At 40.1% G+C, this 26,180-nt stretch overlaps 1 protein-coding gene across 2 annotated transcripts; it reads left to right on the top strand.

The window, feature by feature from the left end:
- The first annotated feature begins 2,799 nt into the window (after positions 1-2,799).
- LOC105930519 (phosphatidate phosphatase LPIN1) lies at positions 2,800-25,410 on the top strand. 2 transcript variants are annotated; one of them, XM_036147534.1, is made up of 20 exons: positions 2,800-3,191; positions 10,727-10,930; positions 11,038-11,133; positions 13,210-13,496; positions 13,792-13,905; positions 15,669-15,792; positions 15,922-16,273; positions 17,381-17,474; positions 17,584-17,768; positions 17,865-17,958; positions 18,099-18,168; positions 20,228-20,320; positions 20,417-20,466; positions 21,306-21,444; positions 21,589-21,737; positions 22,795-22,881; positions 23,336-23,488; positions 23,751-23,865; positions 24,092-24,195; positions 24,282-25,410. In XM_036147534.1, the coding sequence occupies exons 1-20, from the start codon at positions 3,120-3,122 to the stop codon at positions 24,454-24,456; spliced, it is 2,757 nt and encodes a 918-aa protein (XP_036003427.1). In that variant the 5' UTR covers positions 2,800-3,119; the 3' UTR covers positions 24,457-25,410. The 2 variants fall into 2 exon arrangements, with proteins under 2 accessions (XP_036003427.1, XP_036003428.1); XM_036147535.1 differs by lacking the exon at positions 2,800-3,191 and adding an exon at positions 8,476-8,764.
- Positions 25,411-26,180: the final 770 nt, after the last annotated feature.

Raw genomic sequence — 26,180 nt, 5'->3', positions numbered from 1 at the left:
TGCGGGAAAATTGGGGGGTTACGTTAGACGTCATTAGAACAGTAACTGCATCCTTACTGCTTTTAAAAAAAAAACTTTGAATTTTGACCAGATGAAAACTTTGTTGCTTGATGCACGTATATAGTGTTATATTTAGCAAAATAACATTTAGGTAGCCATGTTTCAGACGTGACTAAGTAAGTTTGACTATAGCAAGTGAAGGCAACCCGTAATTCAAATGAAGATGTATTTCCCCATATTAAACACCAGAGTGCGCTGTAGTCACATAATTAATCTGGATGTGTTCCCAACTACAGCGTTTTGCAAAACTGACTTTTTCCACATTTTGACATGTTACAACAAACTTTCGTGTATTTTATTAGGATTTTATATGATACGCATAATTCACGTTTTATTTTATTTTATTAAATCAAAAAACCAAAAAGTACAATTACAAGTCAGTCTGTTGTAGAACCATCTTCCACAGCAATTAGACTTAGACTTAGACTTAGACTCAACTTTATTTATCCTTTGGGATTACTCCTTCTGGGAAATTCTGGTTTCAGTATATTATATAGAGTACAAAGGGCAGAGTTAAAGCAAGATGTCATTAAAGATTAAATACAACAGACAATATAATATAAAAACAATGTATATAGTACAAAACAGCATAAGAAAAGTTGTAATGTCCTGGAATATGTTTCCTTTAGATATACAATATATGCACAGTAAAGAGTGCTTGGATTATAGCACTTGCACTGCAGAGATGTACTGACCTTTTAAATAAGTAAAACAATTACACAGTAGTTGGCATGTGTTACTGCACAGTAAGAAAGAAGAATATTGCACGAGTGACAATAGGTAGCCCCCTCCTTGGACATCTTGTGTCCAAGGAGGCGGGGTGCTGAGCCTTGTCCCTCTTCCTATCACCTCCTCCTTCCCCCAAGTGAGGAGTTGTACAGCTTGATGGCTTGATGAACAAAGGAGTTCAGCAGTCTGTTGGTCCTAATTTTGGGGAGGAGCAATCTCCCACTGATCAGGCTCCTCTGAGTGGTGAAGACAGTGTGCAGAGGGTGGCTGGCATTGTCCATAATGTCCAGCAGTTTGTTAAGTGTCCTTGTCTCTGCCACCGTCCCCAGAGAGTCCAGCTTCTTGCTCGTCTGACCAGTTTGTCCAGTCTGGAGGTATCCTTCTTGGATGTGCTGCTCCACCGGCACACCGCGGTGTAGAAGAGGACACTGGCAACCACAGACTGGTAGAACATCTTCAACAGCTTGTTACAGATGTTGAACAACCTCGCTCTCCTCAGGAAGTACATCCTGCAAACTGCAGGTCTTTTGTGGTGCGTCTCCACCAGCTTCGCGGATCTAGAGACTCAGGGTTTTTTTTTTTCTTTCAGATTTTTCTTGGCACAGTAGCTCTAAGATTAATCAGACTAAAAAGATGCTCTTATCTATGGACATCCGTTTTCAGTTCTTGTCACACATTCACAATTGGATTTAGGTCTGGTCTTTAAGTGGGCCAATTTCAGCACACTTTCATCTAAGCCATTGCAGCTCCGGCTCTATGTTTAGGGTGTTTGTCATGTTGGAAAATGAACCTCCACCCTAGTCTCAAGTCTCTTCAAGCTTCTAACGTCCCTTGTTCCAGGTTTGTCCTGTATTTAAATCTGTCTTACCAACACCTCTGAGCAGCTTCTTTGTCTCTGCTGAAGGAAAGTATCCCCACATCTGGATGCTCCTGCCACCATGTTTCACCTTTCTGATGGTGTGGTTCAAGGTGACGCGCAGTGTCAGATTTCTGCCATGCATAGTGTTTGGCATGTAAACCAAAAAGTACAATGTCGATCTCCTCTGACTAGGGCAATGTGCTCCTCACGTTTACTGAGACTTGACTTGCTTTCAACAACAGCTCTTCTTCTTGTCAGATTTCCATAAAGGTCAGACTTGTGGAATGCACAACCATTCTGTCGAGAGATTCTTCCACCTGAGATATGGATCTCCACAGCTTCTGTTGCCTTTGGCTTCTTGGCTCTTCCTCTGCTCGATGCTCTTTTAGCGTGACTTATCAGTTTAGCCAGACGGCCACTTCTCTTTATATTTAAATTATGAATGGAAATTTGCTTTTTTTTAAAAATAAACAACACTTGGGGTACTGTTTTACACCCTAACCTTGCTTCAATCCTCTCCACAAATGTATCCCTGACCTATCTGCTGTGTTCCTTGGTCGTAACGATGCTGTTTGTTCACTAAATTTCTTTGGAAAAGAAAACTTCTTAGGCCTTCATACATCATCTACGTTTATATTGTGAGTAAGTGACACACAGGTTGGCTGAATTTACTACTGATTTGACTTAATTATTTCATTTAGTGCTATCAGTGGAAAAGGATCTGCTGTTTTGAGACAGTTTAATGGCAAAAAAAAAATGGGTCCTCACCTCCCACTTCACCATTGTCCTCTACGTTGTGTTGGTCTGTCATAAAATTGCAATAAAGTATACTGAAGTTTGTGGATGTAATAAAAAAAACAAGGTTAAAACGATATGAATTTGTTTGCAAGGCACCGTATTATGCAGTGAAATCATTTGGCGCATAAAGCACATTGGCGATAACAGGATCGTATTATGTGTAGTCACTCTGTACCAGTAAGACTATGTGCTCATGCAACAGTTGGCCTCATCTGAATGTCAGTGACGACAGCATTGTGGTCTTCCAGGGAGCAACAACCGTCAGGCGTATTACGGTCCCATTAAGTAATGGGAAATGCGCCTATTGAGAAGACTGACAAGCATGCATTTGAAGTGCCCAGTGGGGTGGTTGTGGCTGTCTGACTGGCGCGTGGTCATGCAAAAGCAAAGATGTCCTCTCAGACTAACGTTATGTCAAAATATCCCAGCCATCCCAACAAATTCCTGAGGAGTCAGAGGTTCCCATGGAAGGTGTCCGCTCAGGTTTCCAACTAGGGGTCCCAGGTAAATTTAGTAAGACGGCGTTGGCTTGCACTTGACAGTCAGACCGCTCGCCGTGCTCGGAGAGTGAAGACGTGTTCTAGAAAGAGCTTTTAGGCCTGTGGAGTTTCTGCAGCATAATACCCAATCCGCTTTGGGGACATTCCACCCTTCTGCTTTTGAGATCTGACACATGTTATCCGTGGATGAAGAGGAGCTAGATGAGGCCGTTCAGCAGTACCCTACCGACACCACCTGGAGCTGGGTAAAGTGTTTTGTAAATTATAAGCATGTTATTGAGAGACACCGACAGGAATTGCAGCACTTTGTCCTTTCCGGCATGTGCATTCTGTTCCCGTACAAATTTAGGTCTGAATTAATTATCGAAGACCCAGCAGGTTCATAGAACAGGCTCAGAGCAAGCAAGCCGGGTGTGTTTACATAAGCCCACTTGTAAAGCAACCCGGTGCAAGTGAAACCTGGGAAGAGTGTCAAGGGGGGTGGGGGGTTGGGTGGTAGAGGGGGTTTACAAGCTGGGGGTGGGGGGGAAATAATCACTGGAGGGATTAGGTGGTCTTCTCACCACCTTCCAAAAGTGAGAAAGGGTTCAGAACAAAACAGCAGATTCGTCATGCAAGATGACTTCTTGTAAATCAAGACTGATATGTCTAAAGGCAAAATGTGTCCTTTCAATATCTCATTAAAATTTTGACATTAATTTTATTTCTTAACCCTCCTGGGCCACTGTTCATTATTTTTTGCTTTTACACTTGCATAACATTGGCTGCGCTCATGCAAATTCCATGTAATTTGGTCAGATTGTGTATTCTGGGGATTTTTCTTACATAGTCTTTCATAGATGAAGCAATCTGTGGCCCTTGTACATTTTTTAATAGTCATTTGACCTCTTTTAAAATCCATGTTTTGAGTACATTAAAAATGTAATTTCAAAATTGTTTTTTTCTATTCTTTTCTTCCAAATTTTAAATGTTATTGTTTTCTGACATGTGAAAATGTTTACGTATGTATGGCAAATCTGCCAATTTGCATAGGGGACGGGAAAAAAAGCAATAACTTTTATGACTTTTTATATGTTTAAATAAATCACACAAAATTCATGTCACTTCCAATTTTTTTGACTCTTTCAGGCTGGGATAACATCTTGCCGAAAATTGCAACATGCATATATATGTATACAGAATATGGAGAGAAAAATAATTATTTTAATGAGATTTTAACCACCAGCATCTAAGAATTTAAAAACCATAATGGATTAATTTATGTATTTTATGTATGGGTTAATGACATTTGTGGAAGTAAATTGAAAAAAAAAAAGTGCTTTAAAATATAAAAAAAAGTCTCTGAAATAACCTTTGTTGCTGACAAGGACTAAAGTTGGAGCAGAAAATAAAGGGGAATTTAGAGGATTAATTTCAACAAAGCTGACTTACTTTGTCCTCTATTTGACCATTTTAAGTTTGCAGTGTTTTTTCTTCAATTTTCAGTTTAAACCCTGAGTCAAAGTTTCTGTCAAGTCTTATGACTGTCAGGCGAGCGAAGCAAACACCTGTCAGCAGCTCTATCCTCCAAACAGTATGTAACATATCTGTTACAACGATGCACCCTTGCTTATTCAGCTAAACAGACTTCTTAACAGAATGAGTTATATTGGAGGACTTCTAGGTACATTCTGCTGACTAAGGTGAGTTTCTGGTAAAATATGTATTAACCTCTTTTCATTTTTATGTTTTTTTTTTGTATAAAAGTGTAATAAAATAATGTGAGCAGTAAAATAAGCAACTCAGAAATGATCAAATGTAACAGGGTTAAGCTGAGAGCCTGTTCAAAGTAACAAATATATTTTTTGTACAAAAAAAAAAAAGACTGAAAATGCTGTCGTCATGGATGGTTTGTATATCCATGGTAATTTATGGCAAATTGACTATCACATTAAAAGCACCAGCTTATTGCCACAGCACATTTATTTAGCATGCAAGCCAACAGATCATTCTGATCAGTTATTATTTCACTGATGTAATAAACAAGGTTACCATTTTCTAACTGCATGGCAGGGCAAACCATAGCAAAGCTTTGTCTGTTTTATTTTCGAAAATTTGCCGTCAAGGCTGTCTGGTCTCTACAATAGCCCTCACCTAGCCGATCCAACATGCTGAACGTAAAACTGCCACCATGATTTGTTTACATCAACTAGGGGCCGTCGTGCTTCTTCTCCCAGTGGACTCGTTCTTAGAAACATGGCAGCAAAGACAGCTGGGAGGCTCAGATATCCTCAGAGGTCCCTCTGAAACTGACAGAAAGACTGATGTGTTCAGGTCAGCTCAAGCCCGTATTTGTAGAACCAGGTCGTCCATCTGGAATATGTATATGTTTTGCCAGGATAATTCTTTTTTGTAAAGATGAACACATGCTTGTTGACAATGAGGAGGATCTAAAAACCCATGTTAGGAAATTAAGAAATAATTATTTTTTACCAAAATTACTGGTGCCTTTGTTGCTAAAAAAACGTTACAAATCCATGTAGCATACAATTAATTAAAGCGTTTCTGTAATTTATATTTAATTTAATAAATTGACTGAAATATTGAGCTACTTTCGATTAATAATTCCAATAGCTTCCTCTTTCCATGGGGTGTATTTGTTGCAACACAGAGGCTCATTTCTCTTAGGCTCAATCTGAATACCCTTACAGAGCAAGGACTCTTTGGCTAAAGTGGAAGTGCATCAGCGGTCGTCCGAATGGTGTAGCCAGTAAGGAAGGAGGTAGGAAAAGTAATCTGTATGCTCCCTCCTGTGGCTAGTTTTGCCTAGGAACCCCGGAAGGTTTCCCACAATCCTTTGTGTGACAGGACATTTAAGCACAGCCCCCTCACGGAAATAATAAAAAAAAAAATCCGGAGAGAAGAGAGCGAACACTTTGTAGTTCATTTTCAGAAGGCTACAGGCCCGTATTTAACTCGCATCATCCATGTGCGTTTCATCACCTAATGAAGTTGGAGTTAATGGCTATCCGAATTCGGCTCAGCAGTCCGTAGATCCTTTCCTCTCCACGATAGAGTTCTTACTGTTGACCCCATGAAAGATCAAGGAGTAGCAGCTAGAAGCTGTTATTCAGGGTATTCGAATGGAGACTCAGACACTTTTCAACATGGTAAAGAGAAGAGAGCATGTCTTTCAAAAAAGCAGAGTTGTCTTCATCTTCAGAATTTCAGAAATGGCCTTGAGAAAATAGTGGACTTTTACTTTTCTTTTAAAGAAACAATGTCCAACACAAAGCTTACCATTTGATTCACTGTACCAGACAACAGATTTTAGCTTATTCACATGTACAGTCCCTTGACAATAAGTGAAATTTCATTATTTTAGAACTAAAAATAGTATTGTGAAGAAGTAAATGCACTATGGCTAAATGTCTCACACCATCTCTGTGTTGGTCTCTAATCTTTGGTTACATAGCCGGGCCGGCCACGCATGCACATATGTGCACACGCATGCATGTACATGCATGTGAACAGCTGCCACTCAGGGCTTAGTAGAGCCCATAAAATGCCACCGCCAGGCACAAAATGGAGGAGAGCACCCCCATTGGATCAAAATGTTATCTTGCTAACAGCATTATAAAGTTATGAGTTACTTACTATTTCGCTAGACATGTTCCTCCGAAAGTTGATGCTGTTTCGCTGTGTATTTATATATATATATATATATTTGCAAATATGCACATATACGAGCCGATGGTGAGAAGGAGAAATGGGTGCTGAGTGCTGGAGCAAAGTGGAGAGAGGCATAGCTTGATACACATCTTGTTTTGGTCTACAGTGCTCAAGCTCCACTTAGTGGTGAAAATCGCTTACTACGCCTTTAACAACAGTTAAAAATAAAGATAACATTCAATGGTCAATAAAGTTGTAAAAAACAAACAAACTATAATTAGGCATCAACATCACGAAGCATGTGTGATCTGACACAGCTGTAAGACACCAAGCATTTTATTTAAATCTAAACAGACACATAAACATATTTTCGGCACTAAAGGAACCCCATACTGAGTAGTATTTAACTCTTTCCATATACATAATGTTGTCATTTTTAAGTGTTTAAGTTGGACTAAATTATGGTAAGGGTTTATTATGAAAGATATCTGTCCGTAAGCGTTGAGAAACATGAGACTGAAACCAGCAGTCAGCCACATCCTCTTGACACAGTCTCACTGAAAGGTCTCTCCTGCTGTAACAGCCAACATCGCCTGTGCTGCGACGCACGGCTGTGATTGGTCAGGAAGATCACCTCACTGCGTCACGCTCACTGAGCGACTGAGTGACGTAGATCCCAACTACAAAGCTACAGGATGTAACTCACCCAACCGTGCTCTTTAATGTCTGCAATGCGTCCAGGAAACGTGGGGTTAAAGTGTTTCATTTAAGTCACGTGGGCTTGGACACATATCACAAACAGGAAAATAAAAGACAAATAACACATGTAATAGTTAAACTTTTGTAGAAATCTTGTCTCTGGCGACTAGACCTTTCAAATTGGAAAACGTGGCGCGATTAGTCACCCATTTACTCCAAGAGATAAGGTGCCTCTGTGGCGGCTGGAATTTAGGGCAAGCCAATTGTGTAAATATTTGACGTCCTTGTTTTGGTGATGGTTCATTTCACCACTGCTATGGTTCAGTTATAGTTTTTTAAATATTTTTTTCCATGACTTTTTTGGGTACCACATGGAGTGTTTTTTGTCATTTCCTACCCACCAGGAGAAGAATGTTTCATTTCTACTATGATAGCTGACTCTTTTTCTACCATGCTTTTCTCCTCTAGATCCTTTCTACGATGCTTTTAGGACTGCAAAAAAAAAAAAAATAAAATAAAAAAGTCCTCCTGCAGAACGCAATTTAAAATTTTTAAAGAACATAAAAGAACATTTCTAAACTGTGACATGTGGTCTCCTGAGCTGAATAGGAAAACTAAATTCATGCATTTGTATCATCACGCTTAGATTACTGTAATGCCATATTTACTGGGTTGGATAAATCTTCACTCTCATACCTCAAAACCATAAACGATGCTGCAGACAGATTTTGAACTCATTCCAGAAAGCAAGGTCACGTTACCCCCATTTTATATTCCTTACACTGGCTACCAATAGAGTTCAGAATTGCTCTAAAATTTTCACACAAAACAACCAGGCTCCAGATTACTTATGCAGTCTTCTTATATATATATATATATATATATATATATATATATATATATCTATATATATATATATATATATATATATATATATATATATAGATAGATAGATAGATAGATAGATAGATAGATAGATAGATAGATAGATACATGCCACAAATTACCCAAAAGCTAATTAAGAATTATTATTATATATATATATATATATATATATATATATATATATATATATATATATATATATATATATATATCGTTTAAAATAAATTGACTGCTGAGGTCGAGGATGTCGAATAATTGCCCAATGGTTTTGCCATAATATCCTTGCAAACTCACCAGCTGGAAGCTGATTGGCCAACAGGCTGGTAGGTTTTGCTGCATATGACGTTATTCTGCCACAGACTACGTGAAGAGTTAAAGAGAATAAACACAGATGAAGAAATGAGATCTGCTTTCATTTGAGCATTCACACACTGCGGCACCTTAACAGGAACATGAGGCTTTGCGATGCTCTGCCGGGAAAGTGAAACTTTTTTTAAAACATTTTTGAACCATTTTGTTTTGTTTTTCTTTGAGGAAGCGATGGTTCCTGCATGTTAAAGGCTGGTTTATTCATTGCAAACAGGTATGTGTCTGCTTTTATGAACAGACTACGTCCATCAGTCGGTGTCTACATTTGTGTACATGATTGTCTTTCTTATTTTACAAACTGTTCTTTGTGCACACATGTCCTACTAGTGTCTTTACACAGTAATCATCCCTGATTCAGTCATTTCTGACTCACAGGATAAATATCAAATCTGAGTTTAATTGATTTCTGATTAAAGTATTTATTTTTAGGAATTCGATTGGCTGCTTGCCTTCAGGCACGTGTACTGTCATGTGTTGTCTCGTTTTGTAATTATTTGTTACATTACATTATTTATAGTAAGCGACCATGTCAACTTCTATAATAAACGAATGTGGTAAGTTTGTTCTTCAGAGGCTGTGAGACCTGCCTGATGATCCGCTGAGTGGACCGGTCACATTCCAGCTAAACTTGTGAACTCATTAAAACTAAGGAGCAAAGCCTAATTAAACTCCCTATGTTAGCTTGAGATTTCTTTTTAAAACACACATTTGTGAAACCAGAAGCTGCCAAGTGCGTTTGAAGCCACTCTTCCTCTTTTTTTCTCTCTTTCTTTTTTTGAACCCCTACCAGCAGACAGTCTATTTTTGGACTGAGCTGCTACGCATAATGTAGCAGCTCTTCTATCAGCCCAGAGGTGGGAGGGGGGTAGTTATTTATAATAAAGATTATATTTACAAGTAATATTCCTATTTCTTTACATTTTTTCCAACTTTGAGATACTTGCTTACGATTACCTTTGATTTGATGCCTTTTTAAACCACACCATTGATTTAAAATGCCCCGAGCCAACCATTAACTTGCACATCGTGTGCAGAATTTCTCATTGTTTTCATTTGCTTTAGGAGGAAGCTCTAACACTTGAGGGTAGAACAGTGTTGCAGGGTGACTGGGCAGACATGAGCAGTTAGATGCTTTTTTTAAATTATTATTATTATTATTATTTTAATTCATCTTTCTGAGTGTTGTTGTTGTGTAACTGTCTTTCTGGTGTGTTCAATGTCATCACGCTGTAGGTTCATCTCGGCTAATTTAGGACATGGGACATTTGTGATAAATGAATCGCTTGAGTAGGGGAGGCGGGCCTAACTTGGCCTGTTTGAGCTGTGGTGTCTGCGGTTGCTGCCTGGAAAACAGCTGATATGTTTTCTACACAGGAGAAGGAGCGAAAAGGGTGCGAATGCGACGTTGCAATAAATAGCACAGTATATGTTGACTCGCGAAAGTATTCATGGTTTTCATATTTTGACCTATTGCAACCACAAGCTTATAGTTTATTGGGATGTTCTGTTATCAACCAACACAAAATAGGGCATAATTGTAAAAAGTAAGTAGAGTGGGTCAATTAAAGACATCCGACAGTGTGGCATGCCTTTGTATTCACTCTCCTTAACTCTAAACCTGTCCAATAACTGGCGTGGAATTTAATCTCAGTGTAAATCCAGCTGTTCTGTGAAGGCGTCACAGGTTTGTTGGAGAACCAGCAGCAGCAGACAGGTCAGGGAGAAAGAGTTAGGTTATTAAAATATTAATGCCGCACGCTCTGAACATCTGGAGCGCTGGATAATCCGTCACCTGAAAAATGAAAAGAGAGTATGGCACAGCTGTGAACCTACCGAGACACGGCCGTCCACCCTAAACTGAGAGGACGGTTGAGCAGAGCATTGATGCAGCCCAGAGGGCCTTGGTAGCTCTGGAGGAGCTGCAGAAATGCATGACTCAGGTGGGAGGATCCTTTGACAGAATAACTATACGTGGTGTCCTCCACGAATTTGACCTTCGAGGAAGAGCGAGAAGAGGAAAGCCGTACAAATACAAATGCATGCCACACTTTTTCAGATTTTTCTTCAAAATATTTGAAGACCGTCCTTTTTCTTCAACATCACAGTTATGCACAAGTATGTTTTTGTTTTTGATCTAAATCAATTGCTTCTTACGTTCTAATCTCCATTACCACAGACCCGTCAGACCATGAACTACGTGGGCCAGCTTGCGGGCCAGGTGTTCGTCCAGGTCAAAGAGCTGTACCGGGGACTCAACCCTGCAACGCTATCCGGCTGCATCGACGTCATCGTGGTGAGACAGCCTGATGGCTCCCTGCACTGCTCGCCCTTCCACGTTCGCTTTGGCAAAATGGGCGTCCTCCGGTCCCGGGAGAAAGTGGTAAGGGGGCTGAAGGAAGGAAAAAACATTGGCGAGATTTGTCATGATGATGAATGTTTTAGTTGTTTTTTTTTCTTATTTATTTCTATATACGCTCTCCACTGTAGGTGGACATAGAAATCAATGGGGAGCCAGTGGATCTGCACATGAAGCTCGGCGACAACGGAGAGGCGTTCTTTGTGCAAGAACTAACAAATGATCAGGTAATGATCGGGAAAACACATTTCCCATGGGTTCTCTGGTCCTTTCGTACTACCCGCTAAGTCCTTTTACCGTGAGGAGAAACATAGCAGGAAGGTTATTTGCCGCTTCAAGAATATTTCTGCTTACCTGGCTCTGCAGTTTAAATGAAAACAAAACCAGGCTCCACCCGGCCAACCTACCCGTGCATTTCATAAGAAAGACTCAAACAGCCATCCTCCTTACATTTCGCCACGGCTGCGTGCAGAGCTGGCACCTCAGGCTGGATTTTTTTTTTCTTTTTCCTTTTTTTTTAAAAAAAAACAGCCTCTGTCTATTTACCAGTGAGGGAGACTGATGGAGGAGGTATTTACTAAAGGAACCATTTTTGACCTGTATTTCATTGGATGCTGCAGCTGCACGTCTCACGCTGAAAACATGCTTATAGAAATTTACAAATTTCACAAATTCAGTGTTGCTACTAGAAAATGCATCACAGAGTTTTTTTTCTTTTTTCATACATATGTAATTCATGTTTTTTTTTTCTTGCGTCACCCTTGAGAGACATTCATAACTTGAATTAAATAATAAAAAACCAAAAGCTGTTTTAACTGTTTTGGGAAGTTGCCAGCACAGCCTTTGGGTCTTCAAGGTTTTTTTTTTTGCCAGATAAGCCAAAACAGTTTATACTGTTTTTTTTTTAATTAAATGTGCTATGTTCCCATCTTTTCATCTGTTTAAAAATGTGGCCAGCCAAAAGTAATAAAAAGCCAAACAGTGGCTGGCTCCAACAAAGGAAGTGGGTGATGTATTTTCCCCAGACTGGTGTCAGATTCCCAGGCTTAAAGGAGCAAAGAGAGGAGGAGGAGGAGGAGGAGGAGGAGGAGGAGGAGGAGTTTAGTGCTTTTCAGCCAACTTTCCTGGCACAAGAGACCAAAACGTGAGGCGCTCTTGTCAGACCACAAATCATATGGCAAAACACATGTTCTTCCTTAGTTTTTCCTTGAAACTATTTTCCTTTCATAGAAAGTTCAGCTTGTTGAAGGGTCTAAAAAAAACCTTCTTTACACAACCCTGTGTGCGTTTTTGTTTTTCTTTTCTTTTTTTTTTTTAGCTCGGCAAACAAATAAATTAGACACAAATGACATCTAATGTAAATTTCAGACATATTGTTTCGTTTTGGTAAACAGCTTAAAGGCTCGTTAATGCTCTGTTAAAATCATAAATGCATATACGGAGCCTTCTGTCTGCCTGCTGCTTTCATTTCGTGCATATTCTTGTCCTGATCAGGAAACTTGAGGATGTTTCCCCAAACGCAAAGAACTGACCAATGCCACCGGTAATCACGGAGGCATTGCGGCACATCTCAAAGACCACCTCCATCTGCCGCAGGTCCACTTTTTTGCGTCCGTCTGAGAACGTACATTATCGTGATTACGTCCCACCGTCACCATGTTCGTTATCGTGTGAAATTTAACCCCAGATTGCTCCCCGGGTGCCGCACATGGCAGCCCATTGCTCCCCAAGGGTGATGGGTTAAAAGCAGAGAACAAATTTCGTTTCAATGACAATAAAGATGATATTACTATTACTAGACGTCTTCGCCGCTCCTCTTCTCCCTGCACGAAAATGGCTGCACCTCATCAGACCTGTCTGTGAAAACTGCAGGAGTCTGCGGATGGCAACACTATCAATGGTCCGATCCAGGGCAGTGACACGTCTGCATGTAAATAGATCGGTTTACCCTCAACCGTTACTGTTTACTATGTCCTTTCCTCGAGTTCGAACCCACTTACCGCCTTGGTCCTTTCAGAAATTGCATTGCATGTGGGAAACATGTCCTAGTTGGGTTTCCATACCCAGAGATAGCCAGAAGGCGTCTAAGTCCTGGCTTTAGCTGTTTTTAAAGGCTTTAGATAGATCTCAATCTTACCTGTTCCAATTAGCCAGAATGTACCCTCTTCACTCTAGTTCAGGCTGTTTGAAGTCTTAGGTTTCTTCAAAGGTCTTTCCATGTTTAAGACTTTGATGTCTGTAGCTCACTTGACATAAAAATAATACAATAACCATCATCTTGCTTGTGTTTATAATCTCCACAGGAAGTGGTTCCCTCCTATCTGGCTACCTCTCCCATCTTGTCAGATGCTGCCTTTTCAATGAGCTCGCCCCTGATGGGGAAGAGCTCGGGGCCTCCTATACAGACCCTGGGCCCCCTGGGGAGCAACGGCGAGGGCAGCGGGGCGATAACGAAGAAGCGGAGGAAAAGGAGGAGGAAGAGTCGGGCAGACAGCACAAGGAGGGAGGAGAGTGGAGACTACTCAGCAGACGAAGACATGTTTTCGATAGACATCAGTTCCAACGACGAGGCAGAGATGGAGAGCAGCAGGTGAGAAACAGAAGAGTGAGAAAGAGAGAGAGAGCAGGAGATGTGGCGAAGCAAAAATGAGAAAGAAAGAGAATGAGTATAATCAAACAATGGAGGAAGGAAGAGAGAAGAACCAGCAGATCTGTCTAACAAACACGAGTTCAGTGTGATGTGAAACAGCTCAGCGGTAGCTAGACACAAAGTTTTTAAATCGTTTTAAACTCTTCTCAATATATCAGGTCCAAAAGCTCAGCTCTATCTTTTCTTAACCGAAAGAGGACATGTCGTCATGCAAGCAGTTCTGTTTTTGTTGCAGGCCGTTATCGAGGGATGTCTTACAAGAGGAAACAACAGCCGGTCCAGGCATCTGTTCTTTCAAACAGGCTGGGATCTACACTCGTTCAGATGGAGACTGGAGCCCCATCCATAGGTGATTCTGCTGCCTCCACATTACCAATTCAATTCAATTTTATTTATATAGCACCAATTCATGAAATATGTCATCTCGAGGCACTTTACAAAGTCAAAATCAGTCATATTATACAGATTGGTCAAAAATGTCCTGTATAAGGGAACCAGTTGATTGCTTCAAAGTCCCGACAAGCAGCATTCACTTCTGGAGAAGCGGAGAGCTACAGGGAGAGTCGTCTGCATTGTCCATGGCTTTGCAGCAATCCCTCATACTGAGCAAGCATGAAGCGACAGTGGAAAGAAAAACTCCCCTTTAACGGGAAGGAAAACCTCCGGCAGAACCGGGCTCAGTATGAACGGTCATCTGCCTCGACCGACTGGGGTTACAGAAGACAGAGTAGAGACACAACAAGAGAGACAAAAAAGCACAGAAGCACACATTGATACAGTAATCTGTTCTACATTAGATGGTAGTAGCGGGTGATCTGTCTTCCCTGGATGATGTCACAGTTAACAGAACGTCAGACCAGGTGTGCCTACTATGAAGAAAAAAAGAGAGAGAACAAAAAGTTAAAAGCTGAAATGACAACAGTCAAAAATAGGCCCTGATGTCCTCCAGTAGCCTAAGCCTATACCAGTGTTATAATTTAGCAAATGCTCAAAATTACAATATTCTATTTTACTAGCTCAGTTTCTCTCTGAAAATTTTCTTTTTTGTAGTTCTTGGTAAACATTAGCTGTATTTTAACCCCCCACACCCCTCCCCATGCCATCTTCCTCACTGTCTGTCGGGACAAAATAAACATGTTTTCTATTACATGTTCTTCTTCTCCTTTCCTATTTTTATACAAATGTTATTACTAAATTAGATCTTTAAATATCTGCTATATTATGATGCTATGTACGCACGTCTTTACCATTTTGAAAAGTAGCAAAACGAAATGGCCCACTTCATCCGAGAGGAATAAAGGATTTAAAAGTTAATCGCTTCCTCAACCGTATCTTTAACTTAAAAATATAACTCATGAATTCTAAGAATTAAGTTACATTTATTTTGATATACGTTGCTAGGGGAGCCACTTGGGCATGTGCTGCTATTAAATTGTAAACTTTAATAAAACTAGCATGTCAGGGAATCACAATGTTGACAGATTTTTTTTTTAATAATTATAATGTAAAGCATTGTGTGATTGCTCTTGTTCAGAGAGGAAAAGCGTCAGTGCCGCTTAAATAACATAGGACCCGTGATATTTATTTATTTATTTATTATCTGTATACTGAGGCATAAACTCGTCAGCTAAAACTTAGGGTGAATACTCGCTAAATTTGTCAGCTGCTTAACAAAGATGCATATTTCCGCTTGAAAACAGGGGGCTACCTGTTTTTTTGGGGATTTTTTTTTGGGAAACCATGCCCATCTGTTTTTTTTCACAAACAGACACATTTCCAAATGCCTAAATGTTTCTATATTTTAAGCGTTTCCACTGATGGACAGTACTGCGTACCATTTCTATCACTAAGCTGCAGAACTCTCTCCCCTGGCATCTCATTGTACCGCTGGTGATTATTTTTAAAACCAGCTGTTTCTTAAGGTGGTATTTCTTCTGCCGATGAATGATTGCGCTCAAAATTAAAAGTTTGATTTTTCAAAAAGATCTTTAGTGTGAGATAATGGCGCCGCAAAAATAGATTTTGTTTTTGTAAGGGTTTCCAGGACATGTGGAGGTTTTGTGTGTTCGTAAACAGATGTTTATTTTTATTCCTCCTCTTTGTGTTTGTCAGCCGCGACAACTCTCGCCCCACTTCTCCAAAGAGCGACTCGGAGCTGATGGCCGGTCTTTCAGACGCGGACAGTCAGAATCCAGCGATGCACTGGGCGTGGGGGGAGCTGCCCCAGGCTGCTACGGTATACAAATGCCGACCACGCACAAAATCTAAGAATCTGCTGATTTTCCGAGACTGTAAGAGTAAAGATTTTCTGTTGCAGTTTTCTATTTTTAACTCTCGTGCCTCTTTCCCTTTTCCCCTCTTTTAGCCTTCGTTTCTCCCACCGAAAGCCACCGCACCACGTGTGAGTCCCGTATCCATCCCCGTGTCTGAAAGTACGCATTTCCGAGCAATCCCTCACCAGACGCCGTCAGACCAACATGCACCGTGCTCTAAAATACGAGCCCCCCCTCTGCTGATCGAGCCGGGGACCGAAGGCATAAAGGAAACAGCGGTCACAGTCGGGATGGAGCTAGAATCCATGAGGGCGGAGGCTCAGACGCTAAATTCAGAGGCACAGGTTACGGCGGCAGGAGACACGGCAATGCAGAGGGGGACTGAAATGGAGGAAGCAGGGGCTTGTACGCCCAGCAAAACAGACTCTCCATCAAAGAAAAAAGGTAAAAGTGTTGTTGGTCCATGAACGGAAAGTTCCTATGGTCTGCCTGGCCTAAGAGTCCCTGGACTGATTTTCGAGAATGACACAAATTCTGCCCCTCAGCACAGGCAGTTGATGCAGATGGAGACTTTTTTTATTTTAAGTTTGAGCAAAATGAATCCTGACATATTCAAATCTTCTTACAGTGTAAAATGTTATGCATAAAACAAAGCATTTGTCCATTAGCAACCAGCCTTTTTGTGTTCTCTTTAGTTTAACAGTTGACAGGACCACGTCATTCCTCTCACTTTTATTCTTTTTGCTGATAACAGATTGATATTATTTCTTTTTATTTGTTAATCGAGGCCAAAATAATTTGCAAACTCCGGTCCTTTCTGTTAATGAGACAAATGCGCAGAAAGCTTTGGATGTAAAATCAGATTTTATTTGTTTAATTTAAAACCTGCATGCTTTAATGAATGCTTAGCTTTATGTAAAGTGGTTTAAAAAATATATCTCTGACAAGGCAAACAGTGCTGATCTCTCAAAAAAAATAAAATAAGGATCTTCGCTTGATTTCAAAAGTATGTGATGTGCTTAAAGAAAGTTACAGAGGGACGCTGAACACGTCTAAAACATGGAGAAAAGCGAAAATCATGCATGGACCTAACTTCAAATAAAGCCATAGTAACAAAGTGTGTGATGGAAACAAAAACACCCAACAGACCAAATCTTAACAGAATCATCAGTCCTGGCTCAGATTTGGCCAAGCAAGGAGATTGTATGAGTGAGCACTTATGAAAAGATAAGAATGGTCTACAAGGTCGTTTAGGAGTGTTTTTTTTTATTTTTTATATTAGGCTTATTTGTTTTTCTGTGTAACACAACAATACTATTGGAATTTCCGATTTTTACTGTAACACTGTAATGCAACCAGGCCCACCACCCTGTTTCCTAAGTTTTTGTGGCAGGACACACTTAAACAATCAAACAAAATTAAAAGATAAGACTTTTTGGTTTAAGTCTTGGTGTCTTAAAAAGATTGCATAACCCTTATGTGATATTATTTTTGCTGAAAAATCTCATAAAAAAAAATGCCAGAAAGCTGATTTTATGTTGTCTTCTCTAGACAAAAGGAGCCGCCATCTTGGTGCTGATGGAATTTACTTGGACGACATTACAGAGCTGGAGCCTGAAGTGGCCGCCCTATATTTTCCTAAGAGGTACCACTTACATGTACACCGTCTGTAACAACACTCTTTTAAGACGCGGGTGATTCTGATCAGTGTCGTATAACCCCGAGTTGAGCCTTCTAAACGCTTCCACTTGCAGCGAGAGCGCTTCAGCCATGAGAAGCATCTCCGACCCGGGGCTCCACAGCACCAGCTTGTCCCCACAGTCGATGAGCTCGGGGGCAGACAGCGGTGTGGATAGCTACTGTGACCCCATGTCTGACCTGCCATCAATCGCCATCTCTCTGTGTGGGGGGCTCACTGACAACAAGGAGATTACTAAAGGTATATCATCACCAGCAACAAAACAAACACCAGGAGACACCTCTTACTAAGTGGTGCACCCTTCAGAATCTAAACTTTCATTTTTCTTTTTTTTAGAGCAATTCTATGATAAAATCGTCTCCTACCAGCAGTTTGCAGAAAACCCCTCCATCATAGACGACCCGAACTTGGTTGTTAAAATTGGCACAAAGTGAGAATCTCTTGACTATTATATTATACATACATTTACATTAGAATTAACTCTCTGAATTATATTAAGGAGAATTTTGCTAAAATATTTCCTGACTATTCATCTTTAAATGCATTTCCTGATCATGCCGCCTGCTTTAGGTACTACAACTGGACCACCGCGGCTCCACTTGTGCTCGCCATGCAAGCCTTTCAGAAACCTCTGCCGAAGGTAAAAGGGGATTTCACACACATAGAGACACCAACGACTCAGAATAATACTTGATACTTTATAACAAGTTATATGTTTACCACACTACCCTATAGTAGGTAGTATGGTAAACATATCATTTGTTATAAAGTAGTAGGGTGGTACGGTGGCCGGGAAGTGCAAAACAAAAATACAAAATCTGAAACACTTTTACAATCAGCAAGTACGGGGTCTTGAGATTCTACTCAAAAATTAAACCAATCAACAAATAAGACTAATGTAAATAACATTTAATCAATAAATCAGGGGTGAGCAATTGTTTTTCCCCAAAGGGGCACCTAAGTCCATTTGATTGAGTGTGGGGACCTACTGCAGTGATTGGCTGACAAATTATCAGGAGGCATACGTGCCTAAATTATTTTATTAATTTGTCATTCAGTAAGTATTAATATGTGTAATGATTTTCATTATTAAATGAATGTATTTAGGATTTTGAGTAGTTACATTTACTACTACAGGTATTCATTATACATTATAGGTGCATATAATTCTTTTTATAAAAGTATAAACTTTTTTTTTTTAAATTTTACTTACTTATTGCTTACTCCTGTGTTGCAGCATACAATTATTAATTTTCTGTCTGGGCTGGTCAAAGTCAGCGGGTCGAGGTAATACCGCTATAGGCAAGGTGATTGGTCTTCAGTTAAGCTGATTTATTGGTTAACCAATCAGACTTCGGGGTTGTTGTTGATGAGTAATAGTTCTAACAGTGACATTCACTGTTTGAACACAGTGACTTATAAAATTAGGGTGACTAAGAGGGAAGAGTAGTTTTCTTGTGATCCAAAAGTTGTAGGTTAAATTCTAGCATTCTCCTCTCACATGTTAATGTGCCCCTTTGACAAGACATTTATTTAATTATTAATTTTAGCATTTAAATGTTATTCTGTATTTAATAAATAACGGACATGTTTAACACGGTTAAAAACCCACTAATGTACTTGTATCTATTGTATTTGAATTATTCAAGCTTACCAAATTATTTATTAATTTAAAGCTCGGTTTTATGGAGTAACAACTAACGAATGTCGACTTCCAAAAAGTCCTTTAGATTATTATTGTGCTCCCTGATATTATGATCGCATTGTGCAGCACTCTGTTAGAAGCCCATGATTTTTTTTTTTTACTCTGTATCTGTCTAAATTTTTTAACACAAGCAGAGAATGAGGACCCACGGGAGGTTTGCGTAGGTGCTCTGAATTAGCTACGCAAACAGAGAAATTGTTGCTTTCAAAATAAAAGCAGTATATATAAAATCCTACTGTCTGTGATTAATTTAATGAAATTTAAGTCATAAAAAGTGCTAACGGAGAGTTTACCCGTGCAACTTTCACTATGTCGGATACTGCACTCAGGGTTGTTTTTTCCAACTGGGAACTCGGCCATCCTACTCCCGAATACGATTGTAACCATATGCATGTTTAGTTTTCGGATCTTGTCGACAGGCATTACAATTAAAGTGTGCAATGTGTCGTAAAACAGTAAATAAACAGTAAATTCAAACTGGTCAAACGTTATCTTGACTGTTGCTGCTGTTTGTGTTGTGATCGTAGCGCCGTTTAATCGGCCTACTCGTATGCTGCTTGCGTACTTGATCCACAGTCAGCGTAAAGTCTCGTCCACTGCTATTTTGTGGGTCTGACGCAGACATATATCTGGGAACCAATGTTTTAGAGGGGTGGCGCCTTACTGCAACTAAAAAGCAGCTCTACGTTGAGGGGAAATAATTCAACCTAATCTGTTCAAATCTGTCTTCCCCCGTGTTTTCTGCTCCTCTTGTTTCCCCAATCCACACATTAGTCCTCATGCCTCGGTTATTTGCTTTCCTCCCTGGACTTCCTCCTCTGTTGTCTGACTGGTGTCCTCAGCTTTAGCTCTGTATGTTTGAAAAGCCTCTCTTCTAATTTCTGCGTTGCCGTTGGTTTATTTATAATCTGCTTTAGTTTTTTTTTTTTTTTTTAAGTTTCTGTTTTAATGGTTTTGTGTCGTGGATGTTTGGGCTGTTCGTGCTCCTCTTCAGACCACGGTGGAGAACATCATGAAGGAGAAGATGCCCAAGAAAGGAGGGAGGTGGTGGTTCTCCTGGAGGGGCAGAAATAACAACACGCAATCGGTAGGTTCTTCCTCTCTGTTCATATCCAAAATAGGAAGATTGTTGTTGTTTTTTTTGGCACTTTGTTTCTAAACGAGCACGAACCTCTCCATTTAGCAATCACTCTCTGAATGTGGGGCGTGTGGTACCGATGAGCAGGCTAGCAGGTCAGTAACAAACATCCATCCATCCGTCCGTCCGTCCGTCCGTCCGTCCGTCCGTCCGTCCGTCCGTCCGTCCGTCCGTCCATCCGTCCGTCCGTCCGTCCATCCATCCATCCAAATATATTTAGAATTCTTTTCAAAAGTTCCTTTATTTTAGTAACTCAGTTGAAAAAGTGAGACTCACATAATATATGGATTAATGGTACATTGAGTAACATATTTATGGCATTTATTTATGTTTCATGATTAGAGCGTAGTCCTTTTTCTTCTAATTACTTCTGATGTTCTCTCTAGTTTAGGAGTTGCTCAACATAAGGAATGCAACATTTGTGTCCATGTTCTGGTTATATCCGTATGTGTGCGTCTTGAAGCCCTGACTCCAGCTCTGGCTGCTCTGCTTCACAATCCTTTCAAGGCTTCGTTCCTCCCTGTCGCTTGTGCGCCTCGTTCTACTACAAACGTTTCTCTCCCTGAACAGCCAGCTTATTTAGCAACATACTTTCTATGTCGAGGATGTAAATGGGCGTCTGCCGGACAGCAGACAAGTCATCAGTCTTCCCCGTGGTTGTGTACATAACATTCCAGTATGCATGTCTAGCGTGGTATTCTAATTTCTTGGGAAACTGAATTGGGAGTTTTTCATAAGGCGCAACAGAAATAAATGCTGGAAATATAGCCCTCTGTGTTTAATTTGAATCATCGATAACTTAAATTACTTCAATTGTGAATGAGATTCTACCTTATTGAGATGCAACTGCGTCTACGTCGGTTAACAAACCGTCCCTACAGATAAATCTATGTGCATTTCACCATTAAATGTTTATTAACCTCTTTGGTGGCAGGCTTAAAGAAGAGTCATCATCTAGCGATGAAGATCACGTTGCAGCCATACAAAGTTCCCCCATCGTCCAATCAGAGCCTGGGATCTCCTCAGGGGGCGTGTCTTATAAGAAAACTCTCCGCCTCACATCTGAGCAGCTGGTGAGGGCTCCGGTTCACTGCAGCCTTTAGTCTGGTCTTGTTTATAGCTGAATTATGGTTTTAATTTCTCTGTCTCTCTCTCTCTCTCTCTCTCTCTCTCTCTCTCTCTATCTATCTCTCTCTCTCTCTCCCTCATGCCTGCAGCTGTCCCTTCAGTTGCAGGACGGTCCTAATGACGCCGTGTTTAGCGTGACCACCCAGTACCAGGGAACCTGCCGCTGTCAGGGAACCATCTACCTCTGGAACTGGGACGACAAGATAATCATCTCTGACATAGATGGCACCATTACCAGGTTTTTGTTGCTTTACCAAATTAAATTTTAATTTTATTTATTTATTTGACAGGGACAGTGTAGATTAATTAGCATTGCTGCAAATGCACCAGAATTAGCCAAAAGGCCGTTTTTCATCAGTTGTCCCTGGACAGATCTTAAAATTGTCCACCTAAAAACACAACAGTAATTGATTACAGTAATTTTACAGTGAACAATAAATGGCGCCTGTATTAGTATGAACTGATGCTTATTTGGAGTAAATGCAGAGTGGAATGAGATTTAGCTTCAGTAACTGACCCGTCGGTATGTTTGCCACATCTTTGGATGACATTGTTGTTTAATGGGTCGGAGGGTTCTGACTGATGCAAACGTGGCCTGCGAGCCGTTTCAATTGCTTCACACTAGGGCCCGGCGATAAATCGATTTAATCGATTAATTCGAATTTACAATTCTTTAAGATTTCATTTATGGAAAATCTGGATTTTATTTTGCCAATACACTCATTGGGTTTCCATGAAGAGAACAGCATGTGATGCTGAATATATGTTTAGGCAAATGTATCGTCAAAATATTGTTAAGTAGAAACTTTTTTTTACCATAATACGAGGTACTTCATTTACTTATTTACTTTTTTTTAACTTAGTTTGAAGTTCACAAGTGCAGTGAAGCCTGTTCTTAGCTCAATGTATAATTCCACTAGCAGCAAATGTTTTGTTATATTTTCATTGTTTATAATGGCACGGCTGCCATCTTGTTTTACAAGCATGTTTCACAGCTTGTTTTTAGTTGCACTTTGAATTCGGGTCAACTCCCTGACGAAATGCTTGACATAAAAAGCAAGGTTTTAAAATATATATATTTTTATTAATTTCTTTTTATGAAACAAAAAGGAGGAAAAAATCGATTAATCGGATTTGGTATGATAAAATCGGAGATTTATTTTTTAATCCATATCGCCCAGCCCTTCTTCACACCACTGCTTATTCACATCCAACCTAACTCAAGCTGTCATTTAACAATGTCTATGGCCATCACAGTCTTTCTAACTTAAAAACCTCTTGCAACTTTATTTCAGGTCAGACACGTTGGGTCACATCCTGCCCACACTGGGCAAAGACTGGACTCACCAGGGAATTGCACAACTCTACCACAAAGTCAGCCAGTAAGGACTTTTCTTTTTTTTAATAAAGCCTCTAATGTCCAAGTGGCTTAATTAAACCATCAACAAGTTATCTAGTGGAGCAATACTTACTTTAATGTTGCTAGAAGGTGTAGAAGGTGTCCAATGGTTGTTGTGGACAGTTGGTGCCCCAAAGATGCAAATCTTACCTGCAATTCCCTAACAATGAGCATTTCTTGGCCTTCCTTATCCTCGTCACTGTCTTGTTTTGCATGGGATTATGGTTAAGAAGATTCTTTACCAGGGGTGCCAACACATCTGACTGCATCTTTATCCTTAAATACTTTTTTAAATGCATGCTAACCAGGTTTAAAACACGGGATTCATAGAAAAGAGTCTCTGATTCAAGCAGCACATGCCAGTGATTTGATATTCTGTGTTTCTGACCACCTTCTAGGTAGTTTTTGTTGTTTTAAGTTCTCTATCTGTCCATCAGAAACGGCTACAAGTTCCTATATTGTTCAGCTCGAGCCATCGGCATGGCAGATATGACCAGAGGCTACCTCAACTGGGTCAACGAGAGAGGCACCATGCTTCCCATGGGCCCCGTCCTTCTCAGCCCGAGCAGCCTTTTCTCAGCGCTTCATAGGTATTTTATCATCCCTTAAACATACCTCTACCACTGTATGTATTTAACATTATAATGAGATTAAATGCAGGAGAAACCATGTTTTTTGTTTTTTCTAAACTCGGGCCACACATCTTGATCTTTTTTTTTTTTTTATCATTTCTATTTTTATTAAGCTACTTGAACTGGGACCCGAGTCCAAATTTGGTACCACAAACATACAAATGTAAGCTGATACGACAATAAAAATCCTTCAATCTTTTTTTTTTTTTTCATGCAATAGGGAGGTGATTGAGAAGAAACCTGAGAAGTTCAAGGTGGAGTGTCTCACAGATATCAGAAACCTCTTTTACCCAAACACAGAGCCGTTCTACGCAGCATTTGGCAACAGACCCACGGTATGCAATTCATTAATTATCTATCTATCTATCTATCTATCTATCTATCTATCTATCTATCTATCTATCTATCTATCTATCTATCTATCTATCTATCTATCTATCTATCTATCTATCTATCTATCTATCTATCTATCTATCTATCTATCTATCTATCTATCTATCTATCTATCTATCACCTAAAAATAAAATAAGGTGAATATATTTCTTTCTTTTACATTTGCAGGATGTGTATTCTTATAAGGAAGTAGGAGTGCCACTAAACCGGATTTTTACAGTAAACCCTAAAGGAGAGCTAGTGCAGGAACATGCTAAGACCAACATCTCCTCGTAAGTGTGTGTGAGATCTTTGATATTAGGATGTTTCCCCTCGAATTCGTCTCAATACAGCTGCCTCTTTCTAACACCTTTTCCAGCTATGCTCGTCTTGGCGAGGTGGTAGACCACGTGTTCCCCCTGAAGACCAGGTCCTGCACCTCAGACTTCCCCTGCTCGGACACCTTCAGCCACTTCACATACTGGAGGCAGCAGCTCCCCCCGGTGGAGCAGGAGGAAACTACATCTGAGGAGACTCCTGCCTCCAGCAGCTGATTTCCACCTGAGCTTCACCCGAGGAGAGACAGTTACTTGTGATGTAAATCCTTGTAGAAGATCAAATATTTTTATGCACTTTCATCAAAACAACCAAGAAGTACAGTCTTCTATTTAGTCTTAAAGGGAAAAAAAGGCACATTTTTATCAAAGGACTGAATGTATATATTTAGATTGAATTATTGGTATGTATTCAGGCAGCTTAGCAGAGCTATTGTTTCGGAGGTCAGAATTTTCTATTTATTTTGATGTTTGCGCTGTATGAGCTCACAATCCAGCTGTGCAAGGTACTCAAACATGTGCCAAAGTTTGACTGTGATTTCAGGTGCTGTTTGTTGGAAAGTTGCTTTGTAAAAAAACACATTTCTGACAAAGACATAACAAAGAAAAAAGTTTTGTCTAGCTTTATTTGCAAATGTGCAGAACAGGAAAGCACAACACTAGTAGCTGTAGCCATTAGCTCCCTCTGATGTTTTATCTGTGAGATGATGTGTCGAATAATGTTTATTTTTCTATCCAAACCAGCGTGCATTTTTATATTAGAGTTGAGACCAGAATAAGCTTGTTCCGTCCAGTTTTACCACTGTCATAGACTACTGGACTGATTCAGTTTAAAAAAAAAAAAAAAGAAACAAGAGAGGAAAAAAAAACATCTTTCCGGTTGCGTGGCTTTTTGCGGCAGCTTCTGAAAACATAGCTGGCCACAGTTTGGACAGGAATGTCTGAGTGTTTTTCTGTGCTGGGATCTTTATACCTGACAACATCGCCCGAGTGTGAGGTTGGACAGGAGCTCTGTAATAAATGCTGTTATTTTGTTTCAATGAAAGAGCTCAAACAGATTGACATTCTTTTTAATAACTGCCTCAACTGTGAAAGGCTCCCCTGCTGGCCTCCACTGACCGGTTTATAGTCAAAGGGGTCTCCTTAAACACATTAAATTATATTGGTACTGCAGAAATTGTGTTGTTTACTGCTTTAATCAGTGACATTGCTTTAAGTGGTCTCGTTTCACTCAGCAGCATGACACATTAGCGTGAAATTGGGTTACTTTAATTTTGCCTCTTTTTGTTATTTCATATTTTATCAGATAATGTTTTTTTTCATGCATGACGTTTCAGGGATGAAAATAGGAATCTGCCGCTGCGGGTCATTTCATACCGAGCATCGTTTAAATCAACAGCCTTTGGAGGAGTTTTGGAACCCACTGTTAATCAGATGTAATTTCCAATTATCTGCTTGAAGTTTCCACTTGGAAAAATTTGCCTCGGTGACCGCCGGGATATTTATCTTGCCATCAGCAGGTTGCTCGTTGTTCTCTTGTTTGGATCAAGAGTCGAAATCTCTCCGATTTCAGAAGACAACTGACCCAAACTCGAATCAGAACCGCAACCAATGGAAATAAGATATGATGCCAAGCCTTCGGTAATGGCGTGAATGTAAGTTAGGGCACAACAAAGATTAAAGCTATTTATGCCTTCACTGACGAAAAAAAAAATAAGGATCAATCAAGGGTCATAAAATTATTTGTTCCATCCATTGTTTTCCACTTATCCAAGATTGGGTCGTGGGGGGGGGGGGGGGGGGGGGGGGGTGGCACAGGTCCAGGACGGCAAACCAGACATCCCTCTCCCAAGCGACTTACTCCTGCCAGCTGGGAAATATAGTTCTGGGTCTTCACCAGGGTCTCCCTAGTTTTACAGGTATGAAATGAAGTGGGACAGATC

Source organism: Fundulus heteroclitus, chromosome 15 (genome assembly GCF_011125445.2).
Source record: "Fundulus heteroclitus isolate FHET01 chromosome 15, MU-UCD_Fhet_4.1, whole genome shotgun sequence".
Classification (NCBI taxonomy): domain Eukaryota; kingdom Metazoa; phylum Chordata; class Actinopteri; order Cyprinodontiformes; family Fundulidae; genus Fundulus; species Fundulus heteroclitus.
This window is presented reverse-complemented; position numbering and strand designations above follow the sequence as displayed.